This window comes from Schistocerca piceifrons, chromosome 10 (assembly GCF_021461385.2).
Source record: "Schistocerca piceifrons isolate TAMUIC-IGC-003096 chromosome 10, iqSchPice1.1, whole genome shotgun sequence".
Lineage (NCBI taxonomy): Eukaryota > Metazoa > Arthropoda > Insecta > Orthoptera > Acrididae > Schistocerca > Schistocerca piceifrons.
The window spans coordinates 108,098,528-108,117,888 of NC_060147.1; the positions used below are offsets into that span (position 1 = coordinate 108,098,528).

General features: G+C 40.0%; 1 protein-coding gene across 1 annotated transcript in view; it reads right to left on the reverse strand.

Annotated features, from left to right (window-relative positions):
- The window catches only part of LOC124718724 (ectopic P granules protein 5 homolog), a 367,184-nt gene that overhangs the window by 316,721 nt on the left and 31,102 nt on the right, over positions 1-19,361 (reverse strand). Inside the window, exons 4-6 of the mRNA XM_047244342.1 lie at positions 18,500-18,599; positions 5,077-5,196; positions 3,123-3,340 (exon numbers count right to left, since the gene is read on the reverse strand). Of these exons, the coding sequence (XP_047100298.1) occupies positions 3,123-3,340; positions 5,077-5,196; positions 18,500-18,599 (438 nt within the window). The remainder of the gene's footprint in view (positions 1-3,122; positions 3,341-5,076; positions 5,197-18,499; positions 18,600-19,361) is intronic.

Sequence of the window (19,361 nt, forward strand, 5' to 3'; positions counted from 1 at the left end):
TGTAGGGTAGATTAAGTTTGGAGCTCAGCTTTCTTCATGTTTGGATGCATGTTCAAGAATCTCTGAGTAGAGGTAATAATTCTGCAGAATTATAATTAAACATGACTGTGGAGTACTGCAAAGAGAACACAAATGAGTGAAAAAAATAAACCCGTCTGGATTTTGTGTGAAAGCTGTGACTTTCGAATTAACTAAAATACGTGCGATATCTCGTGCAAGTTGGGATCGAGAAGCAAGCATTCAAGGGGGTTCAGTTGACCTTTCTAGACTCTGAGAAGCTCATTTGCAGAAACCAGCACGGTTCTAGGAAACAGCAGTCATGCGGGACACAGCTGGCCCTCTTTGTGTATGATATACAACAGGCTCTAGATACCAGCTCCCAGGTTGATGCCATATTTCTCGGCTTTCAAAAGGCGTTCGACTCAGTTCCGCACTGTCACTTGCTACAAAAAGTGCACGCTTATGGTCTATCCAGTGACATATGCGGTTGGATAGAAAGTTTTCTAACAGACAGGGAGCAGTATGTCGTCCTGGAGGGGGTAACTTCAACAGAAACAAGAATAACTTCAGTTGTGCCCCAAGGAAGCGTAATAGGTCCTCTGCTTTTTACGATTTACATAAACGATCTGGTTGATGGTATTGACAGCGGCCTTAGACTGTTTGCCAATGATGCTGTAGTCTACAAGAAAGTAGTCTCACACGAAAGTTGTGAACAAAAAAAATGAGGATTTGCAGAAAATAAATGTGTGGTGTAATGACTGGCAGTTATCTCTCAATATTAGTAAGTGTAACCTACTGCGTATAAAAAGGCGAAAATCCCTATTAATGTATGAGTACAAAATAAATGATCAGTCTTTGGAAGTGGCAACATCAGTCAAGTATCTGGGTGTGACAATTCGAAATGATCGCAAATGGAATGATCAGATTACACAAGTAACGGGTAAGGCAAACTCTAGACTGCGGTTTATTGGTAGAATCCTGAAGCGATGCAGTCCTTCAACAAAGGAAAGAGCTTACAATACGTTAGTTCGTCCAGTCTTAGAGTACTGATCATCTGTATGGTACCCTTACCAGTTGGGTCTGATTCAAGAAATTAAGAAGGTCCAAAGAAGAGCGGCAAGATTCGTGACTGGTACATTTAGCCATCTCATAGAAAGTCTGAAGTGGGACACACTTACAGATAGACGACGCGTTAAACAGAAGGGGCTGCTCACTAAAGTCCGAAATCCAATCTCCAACGAGGATGCAGAGCATATATTATTACCACTAGTTTTCAAATCGCGTAATGACAATCATTCAAAATATAACAGAAATAAAAGCTTGTACTGAGGCATTCAGACAATCATTTTTCCCTCGTGCGATCCACGAGTGGAACAGAGGGGGGGAAATATGACTTTGGTGCAAATTGTGCCCTCCGCCACACACCGCTTGGTGGCTAGCGGAGTATATATGTAGATGTAGATGTAGGTGGAATATCTGCACGAGCATTATGACACTGACAGTCAGATTTGTAATCTTTATGGTAACAGGTTTACTTAAATACCATAAGGCAGGTAAATAAGAGTCACTGTGATTGTGTGTTACATGAGAAAATTGTAACTTCTGATTAGGTACGGTGGTAGTTGCTGAAACAACAGGTTTTCAATTATATCAATTTTTTTCAATGCCAGTTTAAACTGAGTGCTAAAACTGCTCAAAATAACCAGTTTTTGAAACAACTTCCCCAGTTTTTCATTCCTATTATTTCTTGAAATAAACATAGAAATTGAACAAACACGAAAAACTTTGACTCCTGAGTTTGAAAAGTGGCAAGTGGCTGAGTGGCTACATAAGACAAAAAATCAGCAGTATTCTTCAATTGATTCTAGCTTTTTTGAATCTTTGCTCAAAAATTGTGTTGTAATTCAGGAACACATCACTATCTGGGCATTAGGGACAGCCAGTACTAAGGCGTGAAAACTGAGGCTGAAGAACTCATTTTTCAAGTTAATTGTCTGTCTTCAAAGGTTACAAGCAGATAGAGGCATGTTGCGTAGACACAAGCAACTCATCAGCTACTTTCAATTTTTATTGTAAACTAACAATGAATTGTTAAGTTACAAGTTTTCTCCTTATATCACGTTGCAAGTTTAAGGTGGCTCCTTCCAATAATCTTTTAAAGGAAATGGAGCACTGTACTTCACTGGTATCACATTTTGTAAAATACTTGCAGAATAGGGACGGTGCCATTCCGTAATACAACTAATGTCTGACAATGAAAGTGTGAAACTATGATACAGACCAAATGGAGCAATTGCCATACACTGCATGTATGTGCATGCCATCCAGTAGGGAACACCACAAAGGCAGCAGGTATATTATTGTCTCACCAATGCTACACCAATTCTTATGCTATGTGTTTGCTGCTAGTTTCTGTTGGTATTCTTATTAAATCATCACCAACTGCTTTTCCTTTTTTCTATAATAATGGAATATTGCAAAGAAAAAAAAAAAAGAAAAAATACTCATTTTTCAAAAGGGTTTATCTAAATACCCAAAATTTTGGCACTACTGCTGTGGATGATTGATATTTCAGTCTTTTACCTGGTTATTAGCAAGAAATAAAGAAACATGTTATAACCAAACCAAATGAATATAAAAAAAAATATCAGTTATTCGGAACTAAAAAGAGAGATATCAGTTTTGGATGGTGGGTTTTTCCCATACCTACTTCTGATCAGCGTGGACATGGCGGTTATTTTGTAACCAAGAAGTGAGAATATAATAGAATCTTTATTTGAAGATTCTCCTTTCACTCAACAGCTTGCAAAGACATGAAACTAACTTTTAATGCGATCCATAGAGAAGGGTAGTACTACTGGCTCTACTACAGCTTTTCTAGTAGAGAATGATTGTTCATTTTCTAACAAGGCAGGCTAACGGACTGGACTGCAAAAGACATAATTACCGCAAGGTGAATAGAACACATTTTCTGCAGGAGGAACAATAAAAGCACCGTCGCAATTGCAAACTGCTTTATACCTGGGAGTTCAATTCTGTAAGTGACTGGGGGCTTACTAGTTGTGTACTAACACAGGGGAGTTAACAATGATTGGCAGTGTACAGAGGGATAGAGTCCGTACTTGTCATCCTTGATGGGCCGTCTCTGGAAGGTGAAGAGCACGGAGACGCAGTGGCGCAGCTCCAGCAGCCCCCAGCGCTGCTGCGGGGAACCCCCTGGCAGCCCCGCCTCCTCCGCCCCCACTTCCACCTCCTCGCACGGCGCCAGCGCGGCCGGCGCATTGTGCGGCAGCTGCGACGCGCCGCAGCTGGCCTCCACGCCTTGCACGTAGTGCTCCGCCTGCAACGGTGACGACTGCTCTCAGCAGCGCTGACAGTAAGCGAACAAAAGCTGAAGCCACCCTCGACCGGAAGGTTCCTTTTAACATTACACACATTCACCAGACATTTTCCTACTGGAGGTGGTAAGCCTTAGCTTCCCTCCAACCAGAGAATCAGTAGCCATTGTACAGTTTGATTTTTTTTTTTTTTTTTTTTTTTCGCGTAGTGTTATAGGAGCTGAGTATCAAATTACCTATCTAAAATTTAGTGGAGTAGGCTCTTTACCAAATAATGTTCAGACACTGTGGATCAGATAAGTTGGATCTCTGTCAACACACCTGTTGTAGTTGGCAGAAGAGCCAACACCGTGTTACTAGTGGGGGCCGAAATGCATGCGTTTTAGCTCATGCAGGCTGGCGTGAGGAAGGAAGGACTCTATTGACGTGAGGTCTGGAACATGACAAAGACTTAGAATTCAGAAAGCGGACGTAATTAGTCTGATACTTAACTTTAATCCATTAATGATGAATGTTGCACTTGACGGTAGATGATTCACAATATTATCTGTTCAGATTATAGTAACTGAATATGGCACCTTGCTAGGTCATAGCAAATGACGTAGCTGAAGACTATGCTAAACTGTCGTCTCGGCAAATGAGAGCGTATGTAGACAGTGAACCATCGCTAGCAAAGTCGGCTGCCAACTGGGGCGAATGCTAGGGAGTCTCTCTAGACTAGACCTGCCATGTGGTGGCGCTCGGCCTGCAATCACTGATGGTGGCGACACGCGGGTCCGACGTATACTAACGGACAGTGGCCGGTTTAAAGGCTACCACCTAGCAAGTGTGGTGTCTGGCGGTGACACCACAGCACCCACCAGTTTTTTTCCCCTCTCTGCTCGTTTCCTTTTTTTGCTCCCCATTCCCCCTGCCATCCCCCACAGCCTCCTGAAGCTTCGCCTGGCAATCTTATCCTGCGCACCATCTATGCTGCGCATGCTCTGCCAGAGAGCGCTATTCCCTCCCCCTCCCCTCCCCCCACCTGTACTCTGCTAGCCCTCCCTATTACCTGTCCCACTCCCAATTGCTGCTTTCATTCCACACAACAGCTCCAATATGGCCTCAGGAGCGAGAGACAGCGGTCAAGTGCGCATAAGGTGTGCCTGTTTGAATGAAAGCATTTGTGCTTTCCTTTGATTTCTGAAGGAGGCTTTGTCTGTAAGTTCAGTGTGTAACAGTCTTTTTGTTGTGCCTGTCTGCAGCCCAATGTGTCATCTTTACAGTGAGTAGCAAACTATGCTTTTCATAACTGTTGAATCGAAACTAATACAGAAGAGCAGTATATTTACTCTGCGATTGAGAAAAAGTAACTTGCTGCATATATTTCAATACTGTGTTTAAGAATTCTGCATCTCAGTGTTACAACAATTAACACTATGTCCTTTCATTCCCCGCAACCCAGACTGGCACCAAGATTCACAGCTTGTGGGACTTTTCTGCAATAGGTAAAATAAACTACTACTGAACAAGAAAACAAAGTATAGACACATTAAGGAATAAAGAATGGGTAAACGAGTTGTAAATAAACAAAGAATAGATCTGATATCTAATGTATCAGTTACTGTCAGTTTATTTTGCAGTCTTCATTGTTTTGGAGTTGCACAGTTCATGCAGGTGGTCAAATTGCATTAACACAAGTGGGACCCTGCAAGTTAAGTCTTCCAAACACTTCTGACACATGTAATGGGAGACTGACCTGCAACCAGATGACCTCAGCAGAATAACAGGCCAGCGAGTGCGTCTGGTGGACAACATCCCTCACACTGGCTAGGGAGCGTGCTAATGCCGCTAGCTCATTGCGGTTCATGTGCGCCACCTAGAGAAAAAAAGAAGGGGCAATCAGTCAATGGTCAGAACGACAGGGCATACGGGTAGGTGTGTCAGAGATAAAAACTGAAGAAAGCAATAAATAACAAGTACAGGGTTGTTATATCATACCAGGCCACATATGTTGGTTTGTCAAATGCTCCCAGTGCAAGTGAAGTTTAATCTGATTCAGTTTCTTTGTTTGTATGTTCCAGAGATGATGACTTTGACATGGCCTATAAGATATGGAACTAGTCAGCTACAGTTACAGCACAAAATATAACAACATTCAGAGTATTTGCACAATTGCCTTAAGTACTTTGTTTTAACAAAGGTTTATACTAAACCCCTCCATGACTGATGGGTTCCAAATATTTCACAGAAGCATTACACAATTTTGAGCACTGAGCTGTCTTATGCCCCATATCTGTCTAGTGCTGCCACCTACCAAGATGATTTCAGAACTTTAGAAAAATATTGTGGACCATGCGCTGGATGCACAGAAGGCTGTGAGAAATCAAGTAGAGTGATGTATCTGTTTTATAAAAATCAAATCAAATGATCATCTATGATGCAAGAATGTGTGATGTCAGTCAGTATGTTTCCTTCATAGACATAATTTTAAAACATAACTACACTCATCAGTACATTTGCTGATTTTTACATCATCTGTAGTTTAGTGGAACAGCATTGGTTGATACTTGTATCTGAGTTTTCATTTTTATCCTTCATTTTCACTATTGCACGGCAGTTCAGATATCGAGATACCTATGATGGCCTAGCAGACCAATCCTGGCATGGAACATGTGACCACATATATTAAACATAACAGAAGGTGGAGGGTGTGGCAGGGGCTAGCAAATTTTTCATCTGTGACATTTTTCATTTTTCTGTCTCCGACATTACTGATCAAAACGCAAAACAGCAGCTGAAGTAGTTTTGCACCACTATCTTCTGCTGTGACGCTCCAGTTACTCAGGTCAATGTTTAGACTCTTCTGGTTCTTCTTGAATTTGTCCTTACAGCGCTTCAGAGGAGCACCACAGACCCTTCTATGTGTGCTAACTTCACTAAACAAAATTTGTCAAGGAAAGTGTTGTTTCTCAACTGCTGGACACGCCCAACCCATCTGAGCCGGTGACCAATAACAATGGCTTGTATACTACACATCTATACCTTCTCAAGAACCGTAGTGTTTGACATACAGTCATCGCATTTGATGTTCATAATGTATCTAAGCTTCTGTTGGTTGAAGCATTCCAGTTTCTTGAGATCACAGTGATACAGTGTCCTGGTTTCACAACCACAGAGCAGGATAGAAGCAACAATGGCTCAATACATCCTCAGTCTGGCGCATAGTATCAGATCTTTATTCAGAATGACCCAATGTAGGAGACGTCCAAAGGCAACAAACGTGGCATGTATCCTGTTCTCCACTTCCTTTCCTGATGAACAGTTAGTTGATAATATACTTCCGAGATAGAGGAAGTGATCTACTTGTGCCGAAGGTGTAATGTAAGTAGAGATATTGAGATCCAGAAAGGCAATTCCAGCAGTTGGCTGTGTTAGTGCCTTTGTTTCTTAGATCCTGATGGTCAGGCCAAACAATTTATATTCAGTACTGAAACTATTTACAGACAACTGCAGGTGTGAGAGCTGGAGAAGCACTGTCATCTGTTACCTGAGTGAGACTTGTGAACCGTTTAGAATGCAGTTAAGACTGATTAAAAAGGCCTCTGTCAAATACATATTTGAGTTCAACTCCCACACTGTTTACAGATAATGTGTCATAAAGCATCACTGCTAGGTATAGAGCAAACAATGATGATGCAAGGACACATCCTTGTTTGAGGCCATCAGTAATAGAGAATTTGTTTGTTCTGGTAGGTTTGATCATCACGCGAGTGTTACGGAAATGCTTCAGGAACTCGGGTGGGAGTTTCTGGAGGAAAGGAGACGTCCTTTTCGTCAATCGCTAATGAGGAAATTTAGAGAACGAGCATTTGAGGCTGTCTGCAGTACAATTTTACTGCCGCCAACTTACATTTCGCAGAAAGACCACAAAGACAAGATAAGAGAGATTAGGGCTCGTACAGAGGCATATAGGCGGTCGTTTTTCCCTCGTTATGTTTGGGAGTGGAACAGGGAGAGAAGAGGCTTATTGTAGTACGAGGTACCCTCTGCCACGCACCATATGGTGGATTGCGGAGTATGTATGTAGATGTAGATGTAGATGTAGATGTAGATGTAGATGTAGATGTAGATGTAGATGTAGATGTTTCATTCTGGTACAGCACTTGCCCAGACATGTCATCATGAAAAGCCTGAATCAGTTTAACACCCTTAAACTGTAGTTGTACTGATGCTGACGACTTTCTCGAATGTGTTCCACAACATCCAACACAACCTCGTATGGCAGTCTCACCAACGTTTCATGAATTCAGCAAGGCTCTAGATAGCATGAAACCAAGAAAGGCACACGGATCTGACAGCATCCCCCTCGAGAGCATTCAAAGTGGTGGCTTGCTCTAAAAACCAGATGGTTGTCCCTGTTTCTTCTCATGTGGGAAAACTGTAAGGTACCAACTGACAAAAAGGTGACCAAAGCACTTGCGGCAACTACTGTTGCGTGTCCTTGCTCTATGTGGCTGGTAGAATTTTTGTTATAATTCTGTTGAATTGCCTCCAGACTCTTTCTGAGACTGTACTTCCTGAATCACAGTGCAGATTTTGCCACTCCAGAGGAACTATTGATATGATCTTCCGTATACTGAAATATGCTCATTATTTTATATACTTGAATTTAGCATATTTCGTGATGGTACTTACTTTTCTGTGAAATGTTTATAAGATGATATTTGACTTTTCTGTGTTGGCTGCAGTCGTCTAGTGAAAGTATAATTCCACAATGCTGTTTCGTCGGCTGCAGAAATGACCTGGTTCACTGCGTTTGCCTCATTTTTGGTGCTTCAAATACCATTTCTTCGAATGTGGTTCCTTCTTGATGTTTATATAAAAAAGTAGTAACATAATTCATTTTTCCTGTTCACTTTCAAATTATTATAACGGCGACCTGCACATTGTTCCACTGTCACACACAGCGAGAGTTCCCTGCCGACTGACTATGGTCAAAGATGACTCCAGCGTCAAAGATATTTCACACAACACACAAGCCTCCACTTGTAACCAGTCTCTTTGATATTCTTCGTCACACCTACTAATATTAATCAATATGCTGTCACTCTCAAACATATAAGCAAATTAGCATAAAATAAGGTAAATTACAATTCACAAAAAAAATATTCTGACAAAAATATAAAAAAACATTTACAACTTCCCTCATTAGATTTGGTATCGACAAAACCGGTAGAAAATAACACATCTCCGAAATCCATTACAATACAACAACTGCAGGGGAAGTGCAGGGAATAACTTAAGCCTTGAATGAAATTATCTCCCTACCACTGACTGTGTGCTGATACGAAACTTCCTGGCAGATTAGAACTATGTGCTGGACCAGAATTATAATTCGGGACCTTTGCCTTTCGCAGACAAGTGTTCCACCAACTAAGCTGCCCAAGCACAATTCATGACCCATCCTCACAACTTTACTTCTGCGAGTACCTCATCTCCTCCTAACATAAGCCTAGCATAAGTCTTTGATATAGTGTCCAGAGAAGCTATGGGAAGGTCATAAAACATTTTGGCTGCCCTGAATACTCTGTTAAACTGATTCAAGCTTTCCATGATGAAATTCTGGGCAAGTGGAACATACAGGTCACAGGAAACTTCATGGAATGTAAAAAATACTGGTTTGCGATATGTTAAATCCATCTTCAAAGTTTAAATTGATAATTTGTGTGCAATATTTCATATTTTTCACTGTCATGAGAATGTGTGTGTTTTGGTACTGACTTGTTATACTTTTTTCCATATTTACAATCCTAATCTCTCTCTACTAACTAAAATGTAACTCTGAAACCTCTAGGTCCCAATGAAAACATTGTTCATGGATACATGTGCCCACCTCATTGATATTCAAAATCACTCAGTTTTTCAAAGTGAAATTATAATAGTCACCATGAAGTTTTCATCTTTTTATTTTTCAAATATGTATAAAATTAGATGGGGGGGGGGGGGGGGGGGTACTACTGGAAGTAAAGTTGTGAGGGTGGGTTGTGAGTCAAGCTTGGATAGATCAGTCAGTAGATCACTTGTCCACAAAAATCAGAAGTCCCAGGTTAAGGTCTCACTCCAGCATACAGTTTTAAAATGCCAGGAAATTCCACACGTAAAATGTGTTTTAACCATGAAAGGTTAATCTCTCTCTATCTATCTCTCTCTCTCTTTCTCTTTCTCTCTCTAAGAACGGTGGGATTTGATCGAAATCAACACTGGGTTCGAATCCCAGTCCAGTATGAATTTTCAACTTTCCCCATTGACTTTAATCAATGTCCACTTGCAGCCAGTGTCTGTAAGTCCTTTGTATCTTAATCCTTTTGTTGTTAGACCTAAAATAATTTATTTTTGCAGATTATTTTGCTTGGTTTGAGAAAATTTAATACGAGAAATTACCCAAACAAGGTTTCTGGAAAACAAAAAACAAAGAATAAAAGAAAATGCAAAACAGAAACAATGGGCAGAGTATTTAGTGTCAGGACACTACCATTAACTTAAAGTGTGTTGCATTATGAATAAAACAGTTTCACAGTTCACAATTTTCTTACTTTTTACTTTCAATCAATGCTTTTCTGGAAATTTTAGACAGAAGGAATGCATCAATTTTATTGGTACCCAGTTTCAACTTGAAACCACAGATGATCATATACAACACTCTTTTAAGTGAAATTTGTTACATTGAACCATCACCCTGAAGTATTGTCGACACCAATGCTTGACTGAAATTTTAATGATCATGAAGTAACTTGGAGGGCAAAGTCTTCAGTGGAGTGGCTCTAACTGTAATTTATGTCTGGACTCCTCTCGGAATTTATATAAGGCATTGTCTCAGCTGCAAAGTGAATCCCAATTGCGTTGCCTGCATTCCCATTCTCTCAGGAAAACACTCTTGACGAAAGGCATGGCCAGGCATTTATCACTGTGTTCCTATCTGCTTGTGTGTGTGTGTGTGGGGGGGGGGGGGGGGGGGGGGGGGGGGGAGGCATGTGCATGGTGCATGGTGATTTGGCTGTAGCATTGTAAGTAGGGAATGCTAAAGGCCGGATCTGTCCGTGAGATGTGGTCTAAGTTACCTCTGATTTTTCTTCTTTTAACACAGGTGTCTTTTAGTTTTTGTTCTTGTAGTCTGCCTAATCCATATCACAGCCCTGCACAAAATTATTCTTCTTGGATTCGTATCCACACAGGGTGATGCTGTAACAGTGTGTCTACTTCTAACTATTGAATGACAAAAACATTTTCAATTATAATCTTCCATATTGTTCCAATTACTTACATTGGTTGTGAAGACAGGTCCAAATATCTGTAATTCATAGGCTTAAACACGTTGATCAGTGCGACTGGTCGGACTTGACTTAAGAGCTAAGATTTGCAATCTTCATTTGTCTTGGGCATTTACACTGTAGTATGCCCATTTTCTCTGAGGTATTCATGAAACCTTCAAGGGGCATCACCAAAGTATGAAAGTCCACATAGAGCAAATGCTACTGTCCTCACCTCGCAGCACCTTGCCCCTGCTATTTTACAGCACTGCATAAGCAACATCTGCACAAATCATAGATCGGGGTGTGCACAGTGGATTGTTTCCACTACATAAAATGTTTGTAAAAGACACCACTATTTTTCAAGAACGTGAACATATGTCATTCTCACAGATAACCCATGCTACACTACACTGTCTATCGAAAATTTTCTGGTAATCTTGGTAAACCTGGACAGCTGTCTTCTACACTTTTACATCATGTGAAAGTTTAGAAATTTCAGACAAAATGTTTTGTTCTTTACTCGTAAACCAATTTGGTGACTACTAGTGAATTTTGTGTTACTTTAGAAAATATATTTTACACTTAAAACATTCATGAACAATAACTGATTACTTCACTACCCACAACAACTTTTGCGAAGTGCTGTAACAGTAAAAAGAGTATCCAATATGGCTGTTATTTTAAATGAACTGCAAAAATACAGCTTCATCCTTTGCCACCAAATAAAGTTTATTTTTGTACATTTTGATATATGTCATTTTCAAAGTAACAATTATTTTTTATCTCCCTGCCTAGTTTTCCCAGGGCAACACAAAAAAGAATGACGTTGGTCCATGTCAAAACTATTAATAATTTCAAACAAATCACAACACACAATATGAACTGTAAAGGAGGCAAACATCATGACAAACCAAAGAGAGAGTATAAAAAAAGTTGGTGTCTTGGTCACATAATATTTTATTAAAACAGAAAATTGCATTTGGCTCTGCAGACACCATGAAAACTAAAAATGTAGCAGCATCATGTAGGCAAAACTGGTGACCAACATTATAGGACTGAGACACTAACTTTTATTATCTAATCCAAGATGAAGATCACCAGTCTCCTCAGGTGGCACAAATGGCCTCGTTTCAGAAACCATGAAAAAATTACCCAACTACGTAGAAACAAGAATGAGTGAAATGCAAAAAATAAAATAGTTTGGATATCTTACGGTTGTCACAGAACAAGGGAACAAAATCTGCCTTTGCTAAATAACAAACTGGCTGCTCCAAAACACATGTGAAGTGTGGAATAAAACTGTAGGTAGGCACATGATGATCAAAAAACACTTGTTTACCAGAAGGGCAACATGTGAAAACTTCTGTAACCACTGTAATAAAATCATCATATGGTTACGTAAAGCATACTCAATGGCTTTAGGCAAAAAAACAGGAGTGAGGAATGACATTGAATATGTTGTTGTTGTGCTCTTCACTCCTCAGACTGGTTTGATGCAGCTCTCCATGCTACTCTATCCTGTGCAAGCTTCTTTATCTCCCAGTACTTACTCCAACCTACATCCTTCTGAATCTGCTTAGTGTATTCATCTCTTGCTCTCCCTCTATGATTTTTACCCTCCACACTGCCCTCCAATGCCAAATTTGTGATCCCTTGATGCCTCAAAACATGCCCTACCAACCGGTCCCTTCTTGAAGTCAAGTTGTGCCACAAACTCCTCTTCTCCCCTATTCTATTCAATACCTCTTCATTAGTTATGTGATCTACCCATCTAATCTGCAGCATTCTTCTGTAGCACCACATTTCGAAAGATTCTATTCTCTTCTTGTCCAAACTATTTATCGTCCATGTTTCACTTCCATACATGGCTACACTCCATACAAATACTTTCAGAAACGACTTCCTGACACTTAAATCTATACTCAATGTTAACAAATTTCTCTTCTTCAGAAACGCTTTCCTTGCCATTGCCAGTCTACATTTTAAATCCACTCTACTTCGACCAACATCAGTTATTTTGCTCCCCAAGCAGCAAAGCTCCTTTACTACTTTAAGTGCCTCATTTCCTAATCTAATTCCCTCAGCATCACCCGACTTAATTCGACTACATTCCATTATCCTCATTTTGCTTTTGTTGATGTTCATCTTATATCTTACTTTCAGGACACTATCCATTCTGTTCAACTGCTCTTCCAAGTCCTTGCTGTCTCTGACAGAATTACAATGTCATCGGCAAAGCTCAATGTTTTTATTTCTTCTCCATGGATTTTAATACCTACTCAGAATTTTTCATTTGTTTCCTTCACTGCTTGCTCAATATACAGATTGAATAACATCGGGGATAGGCTACAACCCTGTTTCACTCCCTTCCCAACCACTGCTTCCGTTTCATGTCCCTCGACTCTAATAACTGCTATCTGGTTTCTGTATAAATTGTAAATAGCCTTTCGCTCCCTGTAGTTTACCCCTGCCACCTTCCTTAATCTTTCTTCTAAGATAAGGTGTAAGGTCAGTATTGCCTCACATGTTCCAACGTTTCTACAGAATCAAAACTCATCTTCCCCGAGGTCGACTTCTACCAGTTTTTCCATTCGTCTGTAAAGAATTCGCATTAATATTTTGCAGCTGTGACTTATTAAACTAATAGTTCGGTAATTTTCACATCTGTCAACACCTGCTTTCTTTGGGATTGGAATTATTATATTCTTCTTGAAGTCTGAGGGTATTTCGCCTGTCTCATACATCTTGCTCACCAGATGGTAGAGTTTTGTCATGACTGGCTCTCCCAAGGCCGTCAGTAGTTCTAATGGGATGTTGTCTACTCCCGGGGCCTTGTTTCGACTCAGGTCTTTCAGTGCTCTGTCAAACTCTTCACGCAGTATCGTATCTCCTATTTCATCTTCATCTACATCCTCTTCCATTTCCATAATATTGTCCTCAAGTACATCACCCTTGTACAGACCCTCTATATACTCCTTCCACCTTTCTCCTTTCCCTTCTTTGCTTAGAACTGGGTTTCCATCTGAGCTCTTGATATTCATACAAGTGGTTCTCTTTTCTCCAAAGGTCTCTTTAATTTTCCTGTAGGCAGTATCTATCTTACCCCTAGTGAGATAAGCCTCTACATCCCTACATTTGTCCTCTAGCCATCCATGCTTAGCAGTTTTGCACTTCCTGTCGATCTCATTTTTGAGACGTTTGTATTCCTTTTTGCCTGCTTCATTTACTGCATTTTTATATGTTCTCCTTTCATCAATTAAATTCAATATTTCTTCTGTTACCCAAGGATTTCTACCAGCCCTCGTCTTTTTACCTACTTGATCATCTGCTGCCTTCACTACTTCATCCCATTCTTCTTCTACTGTATTTCTTTCGCCCATTCCTGTCAATTGGTATAGCAATCTATATTTTCCTACATTGTTGATATTCCTTCTTGGAGTCTCCTTGTTTAATGTACTGATTTCTGCAGATGCAGCATCAATCACTGAAAATCTAGGTCATCTGAAAATACTGGTAAGAAAGTTATTTCAAAAAGAGAACGAAATTACATTTAAAGTATATTACAAAAAATCATCTTGATAAAGAAGCCCACAGGAAACTGTCTAGACTGATAGCTATGTGTTTGAAGAGGCAGAGGAGTTTAAATATCTGGGGGCTGTAGTAAACAACAGAAATGAGGAGAAACAAAAAATAGAAGCAAGAGTCAAAGCAGAATCCAGGGCATTATATCCACTTGAGAAATTATTGTCATCTAAAATTTTTTTTAAGAGGAACCTAAGGAGGTATATATAACTGGATCAGTATTGTCATAAGAGGCTGAAATATGGTGAATAGGTAATCATACAAAGAGAATAATCAATTATTGACAATATAATGTAAATGGATAGATAAAAAAAACATCTACTCACTGGGTGGCAGCAGGAGAACACGCACACAAAAAAGTTTAACTTTTACCAGCTTTTGGAGCCAGTGGCTCCTTCTCCTGGCAGAAGAGTTGAAGGGGAAAAAAGAGGGGTGGAGGAAAAGGACTGGAGAGATTTAAGAGGAGGGATACAGTTTAGAAAAGTCACCCAGTGCCCCGGGTCAGGGGAGACTTACAGTAGGGTTGAGAAGGGAAGACAGATTGCTGGGAACTGCACCGGACTAGATTTAAAAACCTGAGAGCTTAAAGGTGGAAGACAGGATAGTATGAAAGACAGAGATTACAACTGAAACATTGTGCACAAGCTAACAATGGTGAAAATCTAAGTGCATTGTATGTAACAGGGGTGGGAGGGGAAACAGTGAAAATTAGACAGCTCAGCAAATAGTTGTGGAAGCCAAGACAACAGGACTGAGATGGGCTGGCCATGTCTATAGAAGATGGAGAGGAGCAAGATTGGGAAAAGCATCAGAGAAGAAACCCAAAGACCTTTAGGCAGACCAGAAATAAGATAGAGAGGCCAGGTGGCCAGGGATCTTCAGGTACTTGGATCATGGGAATGCTGTGAAAGAGCCTACTTGATGAGGCCAAAACATACCACAGTTTATGGGGCCGTGAGACTAAATAAGCATAAACATTGTCAGTGGCACAAATATCTGTATAGAGACAGACAGAGAGACTAAAATAAACAATATGCGTGGTGTAGTTAAAATTATAGGCTAATTAAATATAGAAAAGCTATTGTTAATAACGAAGTAACTGTTCCCCAAGTTTAAAGCAGGCTGTTTGTAATTTCCCACGATACAGAGAAGTGGAAGGCCTCACATCCTTCCAGATGATCTGACTGGTGAAGTGGATGCAAAAGTAGCAAAAAATAACTACTTCATAAAAATCAATCGATCTCTAGAATTTATAGGAAAACAATTTTGAGAGTCACAGTTCACATTTATAAATGGAACCACTGGTCAGATTTTACAGCTGTCTGGGTACATTATCAGCACACCCATTTAACACACTGCCTTGAGATCAAGTTTGTGGGACCAGTAACAAATGTGACTAACAGTGGATAATGAAAGTATACAAAAAAAGGGCAGCACGAATAGTCACTGTTTGTTCGACCTATGGATAGATGCCTGAAGAGAGACACAAAATACCCCAGCTTTAAATTATGAAACTAAGAATATAAGAGAGGAGGTCAAATATGAACTGGAATTTTTTTTTTTTTTTTAAATCTTTGATGAATCAACCAAAACAAAAATACACCCACCTTATTTTTACAGTTTTCTGACTTTGCTACACATTCTTCCCATCGAATTAGCAATTTTTGGATGCTGTCCTCAAAGAAAATGGAGTGGCACTTGCATATGAACTCCTTTAAAGCTACACTGTCTTCAATCCAGTGTCCTCCAAGTTGTTCTTTCAGCGGTCCAAACATGTGGTAATGACAGGGTGATGAATCTAGACTGTATGTAGGATGTTCCACAGCTGCCCAAAGAACTTCATCTAATTTGTCACTCAAAGCAGCAGAGTGGAGCATTGCCTTATTGTGCAGAAGAATCATCATCGGTGACAATGCCTTGAGCACTTCCATACCTTATTCCTACTATTGAAGCAATTTTGGCAAGATTTACACACCAGTCTTCCACAATAAGGTCCTTTACGGCACAAATGTTGTCTGGTGTGATGTCATCCATGGTCGTCTTTGCTGGGATACGTTTCCCACAGCTACCTGGCCTGGCACAAATGCCTTATGCAATTTGTGCACTTGGATCTTTGAAAAGGTTTCTTCCCCGAACTGTGCATAGAGCTTCCTCAAAATTTCTGCACGTCTGATGCCTTCTTTCAGGAGAAACTTGACAATTATGTACCGTACAACAGACTCGTGTACCTATAACTCCTTCATGGTGACCTGACTCGAGTGGTTGCAGCATCACAGTGCCTAACTGCAGCATCACAATGCTATTTCAGACATCCTCATCACCAACCTGTCAAAGCTGCGGCCATTTCCATCCACTACCACGGCTGCCAGATTTAATTTCCAGTCCATATTTGAAAGACCGTCGTACTACAGCACTCTAACATTGCAAGGACAAGATTAGACTAATTACAGCAGACCCAAAGGCATGTAAACAATCATCCTTTTTGCACTCCATATGTGAGTGGAAGGGGAAGAAGCCCTAATAACTGCTGCAACGGGAAGTATCCACTGCCATGCACTTCACAGTGGTTTGCAGAGTATGCAAGTAAATTTAGATGTAAATATAGAAGAAAGATTAAAGCACGCTGAGATGCATGAAGATGGAAACTCCTCCATCCACTCCTATGAGTAACAATTTTTTTTTATTTTATATCTAATGCAGTTGCGCATGCAATCGCTAATATGTACAGAAATGTGTCAAACTGTCATTTATGCAAAATTTCAATTGACTTTATAGATAAATTATTTGCATTTATCTTCCTGATTCCAATGACACAATTAGTTTCATTAAAAGCTCAGTTAATTAAAAGTTACAGTTAACTGAAACTCAGACTATAGTAAGTAATGGGGAAAAGACTTTGAACTAATAGACAGAATATGAAGTGCTGTTATGACTCATTGAAAAGTAGACATTTCACTCTTTCTGAAAACATAGTTTAAATTACCTGAAACTAATTAACTTATGAGATAGCAGAAATTGAAAGTTCAGACACTCATATTTTTGACTGCCTATTTTGCCTCAATGCCCATTAGATTGTCCCTTTGGCAATGTCTACTTCCTATATTTTTCTGGATTAGATGACACATTGCACTAATTAATTAAGACACTAAATAAGATTCTGACTAATTTAGAGTCATAAAAGATAATTTTCAAGAGGGATGCTAGACTTGTAAGTAGGAGATTTCTGAATGCGGAAGCATAATAGTGTGCTATATGGCATTATAATTTACTAATCTTTTAACATTTTTCATAAACCAGATATAACAGCAAAGACATAGCCCATACAAAATAGCATAACAATGTTCCATATGGTTTTATAATTTACTAATCTTTAATATTTTTCACAAACCAGATATAACAGCAAAGACACAGCCTATACAAAACAGCAAAATCTATTGTAGCTGATTTCAAAACATTAAGTACTTTCAAAAACACCCATCCCCAAATTCACCGGTCTGTCTTTATAATTTGTACACGCAATAACTATGTCAGTTAAGGTGAAAGACTTGACCGGTTCGCAACTGTGCAACAACTATGTCAGGGTGAGGAAAGTACCGAACAAGTAACACCTCAGCATCAAAAAGTCTGTGCCCCGAGATCATACATGCCACACCTATGTGTGTAAAGAGTCTGCAACCACATGATATCTTGGCACTGTAAAATCTCGTGTGCAATTGTAAACATGTAACCTCAAAGTGCTAATATTTCACAGACACTATTTATTGGACAATGTAATTAATTTTTGTGACTGTACTGCACATTGTACCACGGGTGTTGTGATTTCACATTCCTGACGCTGCAAATTATGCTGCTGTAAAATTCAACAAATATTGTGTCACGAATTAATGCCTAGCTTATTTCTCTTTCAAATGTATTGACAAAGGAAGAAATGTGCATCTCTTTACCCTTGTAACTGTGATCTGTAAAACTGGAACTGGACATCAACGATGTTATAGTGCTAATAAAGTGGGAGAAGGCAATTCAAATTTATCTATTGTGTGGTCTATATCATTTGGCACTATCATTTACAGAATCTGTTTCTAGCATATTATTCCAGAACATCACACTATGAGATTCCGAGATACATGAAACAGAGTGCATCAACAGCTAAGGGAAATTTCACAAGACGAGTTAATGCTACTATCCATGCATGACACGATTTGTCAATCATTGTTATGTGCAACTGGCACATAATTCTGAACTAACTTCCTACATGATAATCATCAGGTATATACAAGCAGCCCTCACCTTGTACTCGTGAGTTGCTGAGACCGGATTTCCATCCTGGCACTCCCCGGATTCTGTTACTGAAGTCGTCTCCACAATCCACAGGTGCTGCTGGTGGTCACTGTAACACAGTACAATGAACTGTCATGTAAACTGGAGACATATGTTCAGATTAAATGCCTGAAAACAGCACAATAAGCCAGTAAAACTTTCACAGTTTTGTACTGACCAAAGACCTACACAGGACATTCGCAAGGACAAAGTGTGTCTTATGCTCTCTCGGGTTGTGTCATCACAGTCATTGTTGGATGCGACTCCATGCATAGCTTCCGACTGCACAGTGTGAGCATCTCGACTCAGCTTACGGACTTTTTTTCAATGACCGAATAGACCAGTCACGGAATACAACAAGTGCCCACACAAATCACACTAAATCGTTGGAGAGGATGGGGATTCAACACACGGAGCACATAAGGATACAGATACCAATCCTACACTTGAAGGATTGAATGTATCCTTACGCTTCTTTGCTACAGCACAGTGGCATCACTGATGGGGATGCCCAATAGTTCTAGAAGAGACAGATTGGCTCCTGGAGATCGTTTGGAGCATAGGAGTGAGTTAGTCGAGCCACAGCACGCTTGCAGCACTCATCTCAAGTGCCCACACTTCCTGTGATTGCACATAAAAGTTAAGTATTTTGTGGAGACACGAAAGTTTGTCCCACCAGGACCATCACGCGAGTAGGACACATATGCATGTGAGCAAAGTGAGAGGTTTGAAACTCAGGATTAATTCCATACCTGGGAATTGTTATTTAATGAAAAGGTTATTGTACAGTAAGAACTTGGCAATGGTAAACCTGTACAAGCTCGTAATAGAT